The following is an 18,714-nucleotide window of genomic DNA, read 5'->3' as shown; positions in this document are numbered from 1 at the left end:
CTGGAGACATCAGAAGAGTCCTGAGCTCAAAGAGCTTGCCCCTAGGTGAGACCCCTCTCTTGCAGCTTCCCCTTTTCCAGCCTGTCCCTGAGCCTCTTTGGCTTGCCTAATCAACAGCAGCAACAGTGGAAAAGATAGGTCACTCATGTGAACAGGGTAGAAGGTCCCAACTTCCCAGCCGAGGTCAACATCTGGAGAGACTTAGATTTCAGAGAAGGATTCTGACTGAGTCATCGACATGTGTAAGGACTGTCAGCAACTTTTCGATGTTCCCTCTTAATGAGCCTCAATTCCTGCCCTGTTGGGAAAATCCAGCTCTGTGAAGACATTCATTGGACTGCCCAGGAAAATTAATAAAGTGAGTTTGAAATGGGGAGGTGAGATGGGACCCATATAGACATTTACCTTCCAAAACAGTAACACCCTGAGCCTATCCCTTCCTAACCTAAAGAAGAGGCCATTGGGAGGCCTGGCATCCAAAGCCTTCTCTGCAATGCCACTTTGGCCATCCTTCTAGGAGAAAAAGATACTATTCTGTCCATCCATTGTCTCCAGGCAAGATAACACTCAGGCCCAAGAGAAAAGGGGCAATAGCTGTTCTTCTAAAAAGGTCAGAAATTCAATTATCTCTCTCCATGTCCCAACAGCTATAAAAAAATATCCACTTCATTTCATCAAGAGAAACAAAAGCTAAGACTCATTGGGGAAGCCCAATGAGCTACTCATGTGCTGGGTTATTTAAAATAGCTCATGTAGCCTCCCTGTGCCTCAGTTTTAGAAGGAAGGAAGGAAGGAAGGAAGGGAGGGAGGAAGGGAGGAAGGAAGGAAGGAAGGAAGGAAGGAAGGAAGGAAGGAAGGAAGGAAGGAAGGAAGGAAGGAAGGAAGGAAGGAAGGAAAGAAGGAAGGAAGGAAGACTGGAAAAGAAAAGATGAAGAACAGACTGGATTAATATTGTTCTCAAGAAAGTGCTTAGCTCTGAGTCTTCTCAAGGTCAAGAGTAAGTTCATTGTGCTCTATCTAAATCATCATTGGCTTAAGCAACACTGAGGCAGAACTGGAAAGAGAAACAGACAGGCAGCAAAGTTCAGTGTTCAACCCTTGCTCTGTCCTCACTCCAGCAGGTCTGATAGTGAAGCCAACCCAAACACCCCCCACAACCCCACCCTTGACTGGCTTGTGAATTGCCTTCCACTCCCCACTGGGCTTGCTGCTGCTCAAATTTCTCAGCATGGGTCTCTGGAAACAGAACTACTTCTTAACCCTATGCAAATGACTTTTTTGTTTGTTTCTTCATCAGTTCTCAAGTCTGGCTGCCTTCTTCCCTGAAATCTCAGCTCTCCTGGGCAGAGCAGGTCTTGGGATTGGGGAAGAGAAATATTATCCAGTCTCCAGGAGCATCCAGAAAATGCCTCTCAAATCAAAGATGCCAGCTCCCCTTCAAGCTTTTTAGCCAGTAAAATCATGTTTGAGAGATCAGCACAGAGCACTAGAGATTCTGTTATGGAGACTATGTCCTCTTCTCCCTACCCATCTAGAAGCATTCCTAGTTTCTATGCAAAATTGCCCCTGATTGTGTTGGACTGTCCTCCTAATATCAAAGCAGCTAAAATGACAAATGTTTAAAAACCACCTACTATGGGCCATGCTAGTACCTGTGGGAAATGCAGTAGAAGTGAAAGATATGCCCCCTAACTACAAGCAGATTTTGGCAAAAGCCAAATTCAGAGATAACTTAACCCAACACACTTATTTAAGAAATAAAGGAGCTAAAGGCCAGAGAAATATTGCAGCAGAGTCAGAGTCAAAACCGAGACATATGGTCTCCTGTTTGGGTAGATCAGACTCAGCATGACATAGCACTGGAGTCTACATGGCAAGGTTTCCCATAGTTAGGGCTGGTAATCCAGATCTTGAGGCTAGTATTACGGGAACAATAGGCTTTGGACAAATTTCAATTTCAATGAAAATTTAAAAGCTGGAGAAGTCTTCCTTGGAAAGATAGGACAAAATAGGAAGAACTGGATAGTAAGAATTTTTTCAGGCATTTTTTTATTCATTCAACAAATACTTATTGAGGTCTCCTACTCTGCAGCAGGACTATTTCCAATACCCCAGGAATATACAATGAACACAGTTTTTAAAATTCCTGCATTCATGGAGGTCCATTTTTATAGGGGCTTGCAGGAAGAACAACTGGCTTGAAGGCAAGGCTGGAGTAGACAGAGAAGTTCCTGAGATACGAGGAGGCAAAGCAGTTTTATAGAACTCCTCCCTCTTTGTATAAATAAAAAAAAACCCAACAGAAGGTCCCCAGGAAACAGGAAAATGTAAAGTGTCACTTATGGTTATTCTTCAAAGAATCTAGGTTTCCAAACATGATCTGTCGTTTATCCACACACAACAGAAATACAAGGAATGTATTCTCTCTTTTCTTCAATCAACTTTTGCTAAGAACCGCCTACATGCAAGATGCTCAGTTTTTGAATCAGGCTGATTGCAGTGAAGAGAAGAGGGAACTAAAGAAGAAATAGTTAAGTTCTATTGAACTTTGTTTCAAAGGGATGCAATAGGAGGCATAATAGAGAATGAAGAAAAGGTCGGATGATAAGTGCATTGCACAGAAGTTGGTTATCTCCTAAGACTTCTACTCTGAAGTCTCATATGCCCATATGCCCCACAATCATTCAGTCACTCTACTTGAAAACCTCAAAGTCATCTCAATTCCAAAATATATTAGACCAAAATGCATGATTATCACAATCCCCTTGCATGGCCTTTATGCCAGTCAGTGGCACCAGCTTCCAGATAGCTGTGCTAGTCAGAAACAAAGGGTACGTACTTGTCAGCATCTGCTCTCACCTCCCAAATCCAATCTGTCACCAAGTCTTGCTGATTTTTGTCCCCTGCTTTTACACATTTCAATCAACACTCTCCCTGGCCTGGGTCTAAATCATTATCATCTCTCCCTCTCCTGAAGCACCACTATTGGCAATAGTCTCTCCCGTAACTCATTCTGCTCCCCTATCCCTTCATCTCCACCCAGCAACTTCTAATCCTGTCACATCATCCTCTTAACATTTTTTTCATGGTTTCCCAGTGCATTTGAGTATGGTCTGGACTCTACCCCTCTCTCTGACCACACCATGCACTGTTACAGGCCCCCTCTGCCTCCCAGCCACAATGATCCTCCGATGGCGCTTCACTAGCTTATGTGGACAGCTGATTAACGGCTCTATCCCCCATTGGGCTGAAAGCTCCATGAGCACAGGGCCCATGTCGTTCTACCAGCTTTTCCTAGCACATAATTACATGTCGCATGCTAAGCAATCAATATAAATATGTTGAATGAATACCAAAAAATTGGCAAGGGGGTGATTTTGCCCTCCCAAGGGACACGTGGCAACGTCTGAAAACATTTTTGGTTGTCACAGCTGGATGGGTTCTAGTGGCATCTAATGGGTAGAGGCCAAGCATGCTGCTAAACATCCTCCAATGCACAGGATTATCAACAGTGCAGAGGTTCAAACTGTGAGCAGTGCTGCAGTTGAGAAACCCCAAATTAGGTGGAAGAGAAAAGGAATGTCTTTATTTTGGTCATATTGAATTGGATTCCCTGGAGTCAAGTCCTAATAGAATCGCATTTCTGTTATCTCTAAATGCTGTTAGAAAAACAAACACACACATATACACACACGATGACTATTAAATATCCCACAGGCGGGAGATATGCATTTTAATAGTCTCATACTCCCCAGACGCTTGGCACAGGCCTGGGGATTTAGATGCTCAATGGCACTTGTCTAGAGAGGCTCACTTAACGCAAAAAGGAACTCAAAATTGAGAGTAGACTTTGGCTAGAATTAAAGGGATCACCTGATTTCACATATAATGACCACAGTGTCAAAAAGCCCAGTGACATCACAATGACACCCCGCCCACCTGCCAGGCGGCCACACCCCTTTACTGTCACAATGGCTAAGGCCTTAAATACTCCTACTCCTGGCCTCCCGGCCTTGCGAAGTCCCTCACTTTGGCAAAAATTGCAATGTCAACCAGCCGCAAACTAAAGAGTCAGGGCATGAGGAGGGGCAAGAACCGAGCTCCTCACAAGGGAGTCAAGAGAGGAGGCAGCAAAAGAAAATATCGGAAGGGCAATATGAAGAGTAGAAAACGGGGAGATGATGGTGAGTGGGGGTGAAGTAGGAGAGCAATCATGAAGGGAAGCTAGTTGCTCCTAGAGGGGAGGGAGGGCCTTCCCACCTGGAGCTAGCCCTCCTATGACCCCCAAATCCCAATCCGACATTTGTATTTCCAATTAAATTCATATTTGGGGAAGAAGGATACTGATGGGTACATTCTAACCCGTGTCCCTGCTGTAAATCTGTCCTTCCCCCTAGCCAGTCGCAATTACCGCCCTCACTTGTGATCGCACCAGCAGACTCTGCCCCGGTGGACTTCAAACAACACCGGGCAGCAAGAAAACAGCCAGGGGGACTGCCAGGAGACCTGAAGTTAGATCAAAGCCAAAGAAAAGAGCCTATCATGTCAGTAAAACGCCAGTCGTGATGAAATGAGGAGTGTATATGTTGGCTGTTTCTCCCCAGCATCTCAATAAAACTTTGAAAACTGAAAAAGTTTCCTTTGCTCTTTTGGTTGGAAAACTTGGGTTCCTCAGCTAGACAGACTCAAAAGAATTGGCAGACATGAACCATTAAACATGACTTGGAAAATATCAGTAATCTTGGCCTTTCTACTCCCCTTGTGCCCATCACCACATTTAAGCCTTTGTTTCAATGCACCATCTCCCTAAAAAAGGGTATTGAGAAATGTGTTCATCAAAGCACCAACATGAGCCAAAATGCACATGCTTTTTGTCAAGGGGCTTACAGCAGAGACACAAAACCATGTGCTAAATACAGGGCTAAAGAGATGACCCAGAACTAGAGACCTAATTTAAATAATTCATCTGATTGTATGGGCAGGATTAGCAGGTTGTTAAGAGTTGGGGAGGGAGGGGGTGCATTCTGGACAAATAGCCTGTTTAAAATCAGAGGCTAGGCCAACAGGGTATTTGTAACAGAGACAACTCCCCTGTTAGTAACAAGAGGAGATGGTGATTTTAGGTCTTGATTTCTTTAGGTTATTTTGGTAGCTATGGTGTTTATTTTGGTAGCTTTGTTGGATTTGAGATGGACAAAAACACAGGATTTTGGGGAGATTCAAAAAGTCAATCAAGCCAAATGATGTAACTCTGATGTCATAAGTGAACCTTAGTCAGGTATGTCTGGAAGTAGGAATTGCCTCAGGCTGGGTGGGTCTTATGATCAGTTGGTCATAGACCTCTGGCAGGGCACAACTCTTCTGAGCTATAGAGCATAGCTAGCTTTACACATTTAGAAATGCCTAAGCCCTGACCTTACCTTCACCTTGGGTTGTTATATCATCGATAATGTCTGGCCAGGAATTCTGACACTTCTAAACATCCACTCAGAAGGAATATTTTTCTTAGTTTGTACTTCCTATTGCCTCATGGGGTAGAACTGATTCTCGAATATATTTAACTCATATTAAGCCCCTACTTGGATCTTGGGAAGGCATGGGGAAAGGATTTAGGAAGGAATGAAAGGGTCATGAGTTTCGACATGAATTTTCCAACAGTGGTACGTATGAGACATTAGAACAGGTGACAGAGCGAGGGCTGGGGAAACTTCTCTGGAGAGTTGCTCCTCATATTTTCAATGAGAATATTGAGTCTGGGGCCCCTTGAGGTGGGTATCAGGATTGGGGGAGGGGAAGACTGCCAACAAGAGGTGTCCCTGTGGGCCAGATTCTTTCCAGCAGTGCTAGAGAGAAGAATGTTCATTTCTCAGATCACTCCATCTGAAAACCCAGGGCACTTCTCTTGTTGAAGTGAGTAAAGATTTTCCAGGTTACTCAGCTTTACCTGCCTCATAAGCCTAGAGAAGGCAGACCACTCTCCAGAGCTGGTTTCTTTCCTTCCTGCAGGCACACATGAAAATGAAAGCATTTCCTTGGCTTCAGGCACATAGATACTTCACACTCTGAGTTGAACTGAGTTTGTTATTAATATTTTTGGTTTCCTCCTTTTGTAAAATGGGAATAGAGAAAATACTTCATAGCCCTCATCCTCCACTGTAATGCTTATTTTAGCTCTAAATATTTCTATCCCTGGTTTAACCCTTTCCCTATTTCTCTAACCAAGCTCTTACTAGCCCCAAATGATCCTCTATATAGGTTTGCCCCGAGTGTGTTTGAACAAAGCTCTCTAACTTCTTAGAGGTTAACATATAGTTCTGATCTCAAATTCCTCCTGGTGCAAAGTCTAATGAGAAATGCCCAGCTCTCACACAGTTCTGGTGCCCTCTGGGAGTTCCTCTGCCTCCATGTAAAGAGAGCTGGGAAGGTCCTTGCAACACACAAAGTCCCGTTATTTTAATGCCGAGCTTTTGCTGCAATTGCAGTACATTCTTCTAAAGCCTACTGTCATGGGTTGAGTTCTTGGAAAGCAGGGACTAAGACAGATTTGGGGGGCAAAATGTTAGCGGCCACTACTTGTGAAAACAAATCAGTGTTTGAAGCAGGATCAGGCAGAGGAAGTTGCTGAATAAAGCCCTGACCCATCAGGAAGTACTGCCAGTCAGATTGCCCCACATGGGACCAAACGGCCAGGCTTTCAGACCCCTGCCTCACTCTGTCACAGGGTGCAGGGGACTCTGGGGAGGGCCCACCACAGGTAAAACTGCTCTCTGCAGCAGAGGCAGAGCCTAGAGTTGCTGTTAGCTGAGTCCACGTGACCATACGCCCCACAACTGGAACAAGTCCTTCCTTGAAGGTGCATCTGGATGGTACATCTCCCTGTCTACTACACATGCCTTCTGATATCCTGCATTCCTTCCCATCCCCGCCTCTTTCCACTTTTCACCTCTGTCCTGCCGCTCTATTGAGACTCTCTGCCATAGACTTCAAAAGCTTTCATGCACAGCTCAGCCCCTTTGCACCATGCTCACTACACCTGCTTTTCCCTGACATTTTACAAATTGTCATCATGCTCAAAGAGAACTCTCCTACAGGGAAAAGTCAAGAGTAGGAACAAACCAGAACAGCAGTACTGCTGAGTGTGTGAAATTTACTTCCCTCCAGAAACTTCTTATGACCCAGAAGTCAGCCTGGTTAGCATCTGTCAGGGTCCTGCAGAAAAGTAAATCACTACAGAAGGTTCAAATGAAGAGACTACTGAATGGACTAAACACAGAGAGAGCCTCTTGGAGCCTACCAATAACTGGAAGCCATTCTCACCCCTAACCCTAAAGGGGCAAAGGGACAAAAGATTGTTTCAGGACTCCAGTGAGAGCCATGAGCCTGAGGGTGGGAGGAGGGAACAGACCTCCTGGTGGCATCTGTGTAGGGGAGATCACAGCTCCTGCCAAGGGTCTCAGAAGCAGGGAAGAAACACCCTGACAATTCTCTCTTCCCACCCTCATATTCCCTGCTGGAAACTCAACAGGATGCCAGCAGGCAAGCGTTCCAGGAGATACAGAACACAAGGGCCTGGGAAGGTTGGCTAGTGGTTCAGAAAAACAAATGGCGAAGAGCTAACACAACTTTGTAAACAAAACGTCTTTCCTTCGACTTCTTAGAGCTTTGCCACTTTAGCAGCCTATTCATTTTCCCCCATCCACTCTCACAGACCACAGTGTTTTCAGGAGGGAATGGTAGAGAAGTAGAGCTAAGACAGTGGTCCTAAACCAATTTACCCAGGACTTCTGAGCCCTCTACTTGAAAGGCATGTTTTCTTTTTCAAAATTTGCACAACAGTATTACCCCCAAACAAAATATTCTGATGCAACATATTTCCATATGCCCCTAAATACTGAAACCATCTAATTTAATCACTAGGATGGACAAATGATGAACATTCCCTGAGATTGGTCAGGGTAGCCAGACCCTACCTTGGCGATTTAAGTCCCTACCCTCTCAGACAGGTTGTAGAAGGAGTGGCAGCTGCCTGGAAAACTCAGTTTTGCAGTAAGAACATTTTCCAAGTCTACATGCTGGAAATTTTCCAAGACTGGTGTTGACATAGTCCTTGACCCCTGGGAATGTTCATTCCATCTTTCAGTTTATACCTACCAGGCACATGTAGATAACTATAGAAAGAAGCACAGGAGTCTTTTGACCAGGCCAGTGCTCCTTCTGGAAGCTCAAAGACTTTATTCCCTGTGAGCTTTTTCTCCATCTCCCCAACCAAGGAAGATTTTGTTCCTCCCTCTAGTTTCCTCCAGAATGCCATGTCTTGAAGTCTTCACTTGTTTGGCCCTTTTGGAAAATGGGAAAAAAAGAAGAAAAAAAAAGTTAGGCTCTTGGCCACAAGCCCTCCTGGGTCATCTTGACCTTCTTGCATGTTGACCCGGATAAGGAGCCTCTCCTCCACTGGTGTGGGGTTCAGTGGGGTGACGGAGCCCAGAGGAACCATGTGTGGTTGGAGAAAATACAGCTGACTCCCACCACTCACCCCTAGCCCCAGCCAGATGACCCCTCGGTGGGACCGGTAGTCTCCCTGCAGCTGCTAGCACACAGAAAGTTCCAGAAAATGCTCAGGGGTGTGCTGAGGAGGTAAAGGCCCCCAAAAGGCAACTGGGAGGAGACTCTGTGAGCATAGTAGGTGCAAGTCAAACATGGCCTAGGGCTCAGTTTACGGGGTTGTCCAGAGGTTCTGTTCTTTGAGACCAGAAAGCAGCAGCAGCCTAAAAACTCCACCAGCTTTGCAATTTGAGCAGTCACACACAGGCCTACCCAGGGGAAAGAATCCAGATGGGGCGGGGTCTTTTTTCCTGACCTCTAGGGGCCTTGGGTCTTAGTTACCAGGCCAGTCTGCCAGGTATGTGAGTGAGGAAGCCTGTTATTGTGCTTCAATAGAGCCTGCCTCTCCTCACCACGAAGCCACCCTCTTTCTCCAACCTTTCAACGCTCAGAATATGAGCCCTCACCATGATCTGAGGCTTGCAGCCATTTCTCCTAGAAGTGATGTTGATGATAACTCTCTCAGTGGCAACATGGTACAAGAGAAAAAGTCCAGAACTTAAACCCAAATGTCTGGATTCCATCAGAGCTGTCTCCTTCTGCTCTGTGACCTTGGCAAGGTGTTTAATTGCCCTGCCTGACTGCTAGCCTTTGCATACCTCTGCCTGCACAACTGGGGCATTTCATCTCTTCCTATGACACTGGCTCCACCATTGGCATCACCAAGCCTGACCTCAAGCATGAGCAGCTCACGCAGCCAGCACAGCATGAAGCAAAGCAGATGGGCACTGGGGTGAGCTGGCCCTGACCCCATATGCTGGCTCTACTGCTTCTGTGGTCTTGATTGAATTTCCTAACCTCCATTAGCCTCATTATCCTTATCTGGAAAAATGCTGATCATAACATTAACCTCACCAGGTTTCATATGTGCTAAACTGTAGGCCCCAAATAAGTCATCTGCCTTGGCCTTTCTCCCTCTGGTCCAGCCTTTTCAGTATCATTGTGCCTGCCTGACTGGTGGCCACAGGATGCTGGACCACCCATGGCTGAAGCCCCATGGCTGTGGACACACTTCCCAGGCGGGGCCTGCTTTTTTGGCAGAAAGTTCCAGACTTCGAATCTCTCCACTTGGCAGCTCTCAACCTCTCTTTTGCAGGTCCTGAGATCAGAAAGTACCTATATCTCTGCTCTTGCTTGCTTTCCTCTGCCATAAAATGTAGGAGTATGGGATGATCTTATCTCTCCAATAGATTGTAAACTCCTGGGTGCAGGAGCCAAGCCAGCCACAAGTTAGGACCCAATGAATACATCAGTACACACAGTCATTGCTTCTTGGGAAACAAAGTGATGAATCTATCTCATAACATAATGTATTGTAAAAAAATAAAATCGGAGTGTGGATGCTGGTACGGAGAGAAAAGGATGGATTAATAAACTCACTGATTAACATCATGTTTATTTTTTCCATTAGCAACAGGCAAGTATCTGTAATTAATTAGCTCTGAAGTCCTCAAGTCTAATCAACAGGTGTTTTTTATTGAAAAGACATCAAGGACCTAAATTTCACAATTTGTAGGGGTCATCCTCACTCAAAAGTTCCTCAGAATGGAAGTTCTCAAGAAGAAATAATTCCTTCTCAAGGTTCTAAAAACTGGACCTTTATTTAAGAGTGTACTGTTTCTCTTCTGGGCCAAGATGGTGGCTTAACAAGGTACACATTTTAGTTCATCCTCCAGAACAGCTACTAAATGACCAGAAACGGTACAGAACAGCTCCTGGGGCCACGTCAATGACCAGACACACAGTGTACCCCAGTCTGGATCAGCTGAACCATCTGCAAGCCCCCCCAGAACTGTGAGTTCCCCAAGCTATGGCAGCCAGCACCCCTCACACACAAGCAGCTTCCCAGAGAGGAAAGAGACTTTACCAGCAGCAGGGACTGAGCCCAACCAAACAACAATTGTGGAATTAATTAACAAATTCTGACTAATAAAAATAGGCCCCCAGCTCAGGTGAACCTGGTCAAAGCAAAGGTCGCTCATTTTTGCCCTGGCGCCAAGGGGGCAGGGCTGATGGAAAAAGAAAAAAAAAGAAGGAAACAGAGGTTCTTGTGGCTGTGTATCTACAAAATCTCGACTGCCTTTGAATACAGCAGCGGGGCTTCTCGGGCTGCAACTGTCCCAGGCATAAGCAGAAACAAGCTCCTTTGAGGGCTTGTCTGGACGCTGTACCTTCCCCAGGAGAGAGGTGAAGCCCAGCTCAGGTGGAATCCATCCCTTAAGGAATTCAGACACCAGGGCTTAGTAATTTGAAGCCATTAAAACCAGCCTACAACCTCTCCTCTGTCTCCATGCCCCAGCAGGGAGAGTCTGCCAAAGTCAAAGTTACCGCATCATCTTATGCTGGTGGGACCTGCAGCAGACAAGCACCACATACTGGGCAGGGTAAGAAAAACAGAGCCCAGAGACTTCACAGAAATGTCTTTCAACCTGCTGGGTCTCACCCTCAGGGAAAACCGATGCAGGTGACTCTTTCCTCCTCATAGGAGGCCAGTTTGGTCTGGGAAAATCTGGCTGGGGTCTATAATACCTAAGTAGACCCTCCTAAGTGTGTGTGGGGTGGGGGGGGCAGGGAGTATGCACCATACAAACAGGGCAAGAAACAAGAAAACAAGAACTGAAAAATACTCCTCTGTTAAACAAAAATTAAGCTAGAGGTCCAGATAAAGCTGAACTGAATGTCAAAGAACAGATAGACAACAAATTCATTCAGCAAGAAAACCCTAGGTAAAAGAAGTGAAAGCAATCTCCAGAATAAACTAATTAAGTAATTAAATGCCTAGACGTCAGCAAAAAATAACAAATCACACTAGGAAAATTGAAGAGATGGCCCAGTAAAGGAACAAACCAATAATTCAAATGACATACAGGAGCTGAAACAATTAATTCAGAACATATGAACAGGCATGGAAAACCTCATTAAAAACCAAATCAATGAATTGAGGGAGGATATAAAGAAGGCAAGGAATGAACAAAAAGAAGAAATCGAAAGTCTGAAAAAACAAATCACAAAACTTATGGGAATGAAAGTCAAGGTAGAAGAGATGAAAAAAACAATGGAAACCTACAATGGTAGATTTTGAGAGACAGAACATAGGATTAGTGAACTAGAGGGTGGAACATCTGAAATCTGGCAAGAAAAAGAAAATATAGGGAAAAATTGTAAAAATATGAGCAGGGACTCGGGTAATTGAAAGACAATGTGAAGCGCACGAATATACATGTTGTGGGTGTCCCAGAAGGAGAAGAGAAGGGAAAAGGAGGAGAAAAACTAATGGAGGAAATTATCACTGAAAATTTCCCAACTCTTATGAAAGACTTAAAATTACAGATCCAAGAAGCACAGCATATCCCAAAGAGAATAGATCCAAATAGACATACCCCAAGACATTTACTAATCAGAATGTCAGAGGTCAAAGAGAAAGAGAGAATCTGGAAAGCTGCAAGAGAAAAGCAATCCATCATTTACAAGGGAAGCCCAATAAGACTATGTGTAGATCTCTCAGCAGAAACCATAGAGGCAAGAAGACAGTAGGATGATATATTTAAATTACTAAATGAGAAAAACTGCCAACCAAGAATTCTATATCCAGCAAAATTGTCCTTCAAAAATGAGGGAGAAATTAAAACATTTTCAGACAAAAAAATCACTGAGAAAATTTGTGACCAATAGACCAGCTCTGCAAGAAATACTAAAGGGAACACTAGAGACAGATATGAAAAGACAGAAGAGAGAGGTGTGGAGAAGAGTGTAGAAAGGAAGACTATGAGTAAAAAGAAGGAAAATTAGATATGACATATAAAATCCAGAAAACAAAATAGTAGAAGAAAGTACTACCCGTGCAGTAATAACACTAAATGTTAATGGATTAAACTCCCCAATCAAAAGACATAGTGTACCAGAATGGATTAAAAAACAGGACCCATCTATATGCTGTCTCTACTCAAAGGACATGAGGGCAAGGACACAAATGGACATTTGCACACCAATGTTTATAGCAGCATTATTTACAATTACCAAGAAATGGAAACAACCAAAATGTCCATCAATAGACGGGTGACTAGACAAACTGTGGCATATACATATGATGGAATATTATGCAGCTGTAAGAGAGAATAAAGTCATGAAGCATGTAACAACATAGATGGACCTTAAGGACATTATGCTGGGTGAGATTAGCCAAAAACAAAAGGACAAATACTGTATGGTCTCACTGATATGAACTGAGATTACTGAATAAACTTGGAATATTTTGTTGGCAACAGAGACCATCAGGAGATAGAAATAGGGTAAGATATTGGGTAATTGGAGCTGAAGGGATACAGATTGTGCAACAGGACTGAATATAAAAACTCAGAAATGGACAGCACAACACTACCTAACTGTAATACAATTATGTTAAAACACTGAATGAAGCTGAATGTTAGAATGATAGAGGGAGGAGGGCTGGGTGCATAAATGAAATCAGAAAGAAAGATAGATGATAAACATTGAGATGGTATAATCTAGGAATGTCTAGAGTGTATAATGATACTGATTAAATGTACAAATTTAAAAATGTTTTTTCATGAGGAAGAACAAAGGAATGTCATTACTGCAGGGTGCTGAAAATAGATGGTAATTAATATTTTTAAATTTCAACTTATGTGTGAGACTAAAACAAAAAAAATGCTTATTTGGCACAAAATTTATATTTTGACTAGTACATCTCCTAATATAACTTATGTAGATAGTTGGTTGAACAACATAAGTAATGGAACCTTGGGTAGGACCTGAGATTTTGTTGGTTTGTCCAGAGTGATGCTCCGATAAATCCCAGAGTGATTTGGTCAGTGAGCGGAAAAGTATTTGCAAAGTCCCCTTCAGGGAATGGGGAGAACGGGGGAAAATTCAACCTCCCCAAGTTGAATTCTTGATATTCTCACATGCAGTGTGGACAACCAAAGCTATAGGCTGAGCCCCCAGTCTTGGGGTTTGTTCATATGAAACTTAGCCCCACAAAAGATAGGTCAAGCCTACTTAAAATTAAGCCTAAGAGTCACCCCCAAGAGAACCTCTTTTGTTGCTCAGATGTGGCCTCTCTCTCCAGCCAACACAACAAGCAAACTCACTGCCCTCCCACTGTCTACGTGTAACATGACTCCCAGGGATGTGGATCTTCCTGGCAATGTGGGACAGAAATCCCAGAATGAGCTGAGACCCAGCATCAAGGGACTGAGAAAACCTTCTCAACCAAAAGGGGGAAGAGTGAAATGAGACAAAGTGTCAATGGCTGAGAGATTCCAAACAGAGTTGAGAGGTTATCTTGGAGGTTATTCTTACGCATTAAGTAGATATCACCTTGTTATTCAAGATGTAATGGAGAGGCTGGAGGGAACTGCCTGAAAATGTAGAGCTGTGTTCCAGTAGCGATGTTTCTTGATCATGATTGGGTAATGATATAGCTTTCACAATGTGAAAGTGTGATTGTGAAAACCTTGTGTCTGATGCTCCTTTTATCTACCTTGTCACCAGACGAGTAGAACATATGGAACAAAAATAAATAATATGGGGAACAAATGTTAAAATAAATTTAGCTCAAAATGCTAGTGATCAATGAAAGGGAGGGGTAAGGGGTATGGTATGTAAAATTTTTTTTTTCTGTTTTCGTTTTATTTTTCTGTTTTTTTTTTCTTTTTCTGAATTGGTGCAAATGTTCTAAGAAATGATCATGATAATCAATATGCAACAATGTGATAATATTGTGAATTACTGATGATATAAGTAGAACAGAATGAGCATATATTCAGAATGGTTGTGGTTCTTTCTTGTTTTTTTTTTAATTAATAAATAATTTTTAAAAAAAAAGAGTGTACTGTTTCCTTCAGAACCCAGAACCACCACCAGGTGAGGTACACAAGTGTTTCTGAAACATTAATGTACATAGAATCACCTATGGATGCTGACACACTGCAGATTCTGATTCAGGAGGGCCCTGTAGCCTGAGATTCTGCATTTCTCAGAAGTTCCAGGTGAGACTGACATGGCTGGTCCTCACACTGCACCTTAAGTGGCAAGAGTACCCAGAACACACAACCAGAAGCCCAAAGAACAGGTTTCTAGCTCAATGTTCTCCAAACTTCTGTGGCAATTCAACACCGCCTCTTTCTCCTCAGGGGAGGACACTGTACTTTCTAAGATCCCTTCCAATTCTTAAAAAAAAATGTCCTAAGATTCTAAAGAATGAGATTAAAGAAATGTAGCTACCATCTCTCTGCCTTCCTTCTCTCTTCGAGGGTCACAAAGCAGCAATAGAATATGGATAGAAGGCTTCTTATCCACATCTGAACCTGGGCAAATCATGTAATTTCAGAAAATAGGGTCCATCCCTCCCAGGGACATCATAAGAAAGAGGTAAGACAAGAAATGAGAAAATGCTTTGTGAACAGTGAAGCTCCTCCCCCCACTGCCATCCCTGGAGGCTGAAAAGCGATCAATGGTTCCATGACTTTCCCCTCCCCTTTTTCCCTCTTCTGTTTGTTCCCTGCAGCTGCAGACCATGAGGTCTAACACCCCCCTCCTACTGCTCTACATAGCACCCACCTACTGCTTTAGGTATATACACATTGGCATTTGATTGAGAACCACAGAAACAAATTCCAGTTAACTTAAAGAGAGGGGGGAGTTATTTATTGGAAAGACTTAGAGCTGCTCAGAGAATACAAGGTGTGGTAGTTAGATTCAGTTGTCATCTTGGCCAGGTGGAGATGCCTAGTTATATTGCTGTGGACATGAGCCAATGCCATGTGAACCTCATCTGTTCCTGACTACATCTGCAGTGGCTAGGAGGTGTGTCTGCTGCAATGAATGATGTTTGAGTTAATTGGCTGGTGCTTAAATGAGAGAGTTCAACGTAGCACAACCCAAGCAGCTCAGCATGCCTCATCTCGGCACTTGCAGCTCAGTCCAGGTCTTTGGAGATACAGAAAGAAATCACCCCAGGGAAAGTTGTTGGAACCCAGAGGCCTGGAGAGAAGGTCAGCTGAGACCATCCTGTGCCTTCCCACGTAAGAAAGAACCTCAGATGAAAGTTAGCTGCCTTTCCTCCGAAGCACTAACAAAATAAATCCCCTGTTATTAAAAGCCAAACCATCTCTGGTGTATTGCATTCCAGCAGCTAGCAAACCAGAACATAGGGCAAAACTGGACAACTTGGCCCCACAGCGGGAGCCAGGCAGGGAGATGGGAGACAGGAATTCAAGGGTGCTCTCTTCTGATTGAAGTGGCTCCAACTGTTTTCTATCCTTATATCACCCCCTTAAAATTCAGAGTTCCAGGAGAAAAGAAAAAGATGGTCAAGCTTGTGTTGCAGTAAGCCAACTTTTGTTTCTTAAAGGAGAATGAAAGGACTAATCCCAAAGAAGGGGATGTCAATACTGGGCAGCCAGCTGCAACAGAAGTCTACACAGAAAGCAAGAAATTACTCCCCTGAAGTGCAAAGAATTCTCTTGCCAGGACAATGGCAGCCAAGGGTAAGAACTTAGCATTCCACTTTCTTAAGTCTCCAAATCTATAAACAACTTTCTATCATACTGTTTTCCCTGTAAAACTGATATTTTAGCACACAGAATTTTCTTGGAACATATAACATTCATTTACTTTCACTGCCAGAGCTTCATTATCAACTTCTCAACTCTATTGTTTTTGCCACGTAGGAAGGTTTGTCATGTTGGGGAGTTAAAGGAAATGGGTTAGCAAGGAGGGAACCACAGAGCTGCATCACAGGCTGATGCTGGTTGGGTTGCCAGGCTCACTGGCTGGCTGAGGGGACTTTCCCACACCTGTGGTGTGCATATTATATTCTCATGCCTTACCAGAAGTATGCACGCCTGTGAGTCACAGATCTTCAGTAACCTTGAAAGAGTCAAAATGGAGACTGTGATCTCCAGGAAAGCCACCACGATCGCCAGTGAAGCAACTTCACAGTGGGTGGAGGAGGGTCTGGTCTCAGGAGGACTCCACCTCTCCTTGCCTGACCCCTTAGGAGAACCAGTGTACCAGTGTACTCTTTCTCTCCTTCCACCCTGGTAATCCTGAAAGCAAGACTTGGTTTGGCTGATTTAGCAGCTATAAGCTCCTGCCAGTTTAGGTCTGCCCTGGCTACCATGCCACAGCTAGTGCCTGAGAACTCGAAATGGGGTTAGTCTAAAGGGAGATGGGCTATAACCAAAACACACATACCAGCTTTCAAAGACTTATATGAAAAGAAGGCGGTAATACATTTCATTATTTTTTTATGTCGATTGCACAGTGCGATAACATTAGGTTAAATACAGTTCTTAAACTAGTTTCCCTGTTTCTTTTTCACTGTCTTAAAAGGTCGCTATGAGAACTATGAAAATCACATATATGGCTCTTGTGACCTTTACATTAGTCAGTGCTTGTCCTAGCTACCCCTGGATTCACACAGCTCAGCAATGCCTCGTCCCCCATCCTTACTGCTCTCTTCGTTTAGACCAGCACCTACTAGGCCAGGCCTGGGCCAAGTGAGCACTGCTGAGAGTGGAGCAAACCCATCCTCCACCCTTGCCTCACCTAGCTCCATCACACTCACACTCCTTTCTTAGTTCATTCCAGCCTTTAGGACTTGAGGTTTGGGAGGTAGTTGCTGTGCTCTGCTGTTCTGTGGTCTTCTTTGTTGTCCTTGTATCTGAATGACCACCCCCCTGGATATCTGAGACCAAAATTGTCCATCACTGAATAGCTGTGCTTTATATATCCAAACAGTTAGAAGCTAATGAATGGGCTCAAAATTGGTTGGTTTGTAAACACGGAATAGGCAAAAAAAAAAATTTTTTTGATCTTTGCTCCTTTTTGCTGTATCAGGAAGTTCTATGGGCCCCAAACATGAGGGGGGATAACTTAATATTTAATTATTATCATCATGACCTACTCCCATCTCTACCTGCTCTCTTTCTTTCTCTCTCTCTCTCTCTCTCTCTCTCACACACACACACACACACACACACACACACATATACACATTGCAAAAAGTGGAGGAGAAAAATTCAAGGTGGTGGCACTCAGTTTTAAATTTCCATGTATTTATTTGAAAACCAAATTTTATAAATTTTTGCATCTAGGAATAACAATAATAAAAATAGTAATAATAATAGTAATAGTAATGACAAATGCTCGCAAAGCACTTACCATGTGCCAATTACTCCCTTAAAAGATTTATACATGTTAACTTCTTTCACCTTCACCACAATCCCATGAAGTATTCACTATTATGATGTCTATTTTGGAAATGAGCAACTGAGACACAAAGACCCAGCAAATTGTCATGGTCACATAGCTAGCGGGAGGGAGAGTTCAGATGTGAACCCAGACCATGTGTTCTGACTCTGCAAGCTTAGCCACTAAGCTGTGCATCTTTAACTTACACATGAAATAACTGAAGCCTAGAGACTGGAAAAGACATTCTTAAGATGGCACTGTTAGTGTCAGAAGCAGAACTAGAATCACAGTCTCCGCTGCCCCCCATGCTGACCCACTCTTCCCAACCTTACAAGCAGACCAGGTCAGTGTCCAAAGTACAGGGGGGGTTTGAGAGGAGCAGACCAAGGATGTCTGGGGCTGGGAGACACAGAGGAGCAGGAAAGAACATTTCTCAGCTCTCTTGAGCTGGTAGAGGCAGGGACAGCTAAGCATCAAACTAAAACAGAAAGACCAAAGGCTTTGGCACCAGCCAGTTCTAGACTCAAATCTTATCACAACCACTTAACAGTTATGTGAACTTGAACAAGTCATGCGGCTTTGAACAAGTACCTAACTTCTCTGAGCCTCTGTCACTTGCTCTGTACAATGGTAAAATTAATAACACCTCCTTCTAGGATGACATGAGGATTCCATATGCAAAATAACTCGCATGGGGTGTATTGTGTGCTTTATAAATGTTAGTTCCATTCCAGACCACTGCTGCCCCACCCACCTCAATTCTCAGCTTTCTGTGAAAGGATCAATACTGGATTAAATTAAACATATGGTTCTAGAGGGGTTGCACCAGATACTGAGGCACCAAAACCTCCACACTGTTCACTACATAGCTGGTCAGGAAAGGATTTCTACCAA

At 43.7% G+C, this 18,714-nt stretch overlaps 1 protein-coding gene and 1 long non-coding RNA gene across 4 annotated transcripts in view; one reads left to right on the top strand and one right to left on the bottom strand.

Moving 5' to 3' along the window:
- The window catches only part of LOC143676548 (uncharacterized), a 37,693-nt gene that overhangs the window by 435 nt on the left and 18,544 nt on the right, over window positions 1-18,714 (bottom strand). For all 3 annotated transcript variants that reach the window (XR_013172162.1, XR_013172164.1, XR_013172161.1), the window contains one exon: window positions 8,152-8,337. This is a non-coding gene — a long non-coding RNA (uncharacterized LOC143676548). The remainder of the gene's footprint in view (window positions 1-8,151; window positions 8,338-18,714) is intronic.
- TNP1 (transition protein 1) lies at window positions 3,963-4,634 on the top strand. Its single transcript, XM_077152026.1, has 2 exons — window positions 3,963-4,184; window positions 4,398-4,634. Exons 1-2 carry the CDS (start codon window positions 4,046-4,048, stop codon window positions 4,424-4,426), a joined length of 168 nt encoding a protein of 55 aa, XP_077008141.1. The 5' UTR covers window positions 3,963-4,045; the 3' UTR covers window positions 4,427-4,634.

Source organism: Tamandua tetradactyla, chromosome 3, assembly GCF_023851605.1.
Source record: "Tamandua tetradactyla isolate mTamTet1 chromosome 3, mTamTet1.pri, whole genome shotgun sequence".
NCBI lineage: Eukaryota > Metazoa > Chordata > Mammalia > Pilosa > Myrmecophagidae > Tamandua > Tamandua tetradactyla.
This window is presented reverse-complemented; position numbering and strand designations above follow the sequence as displayed.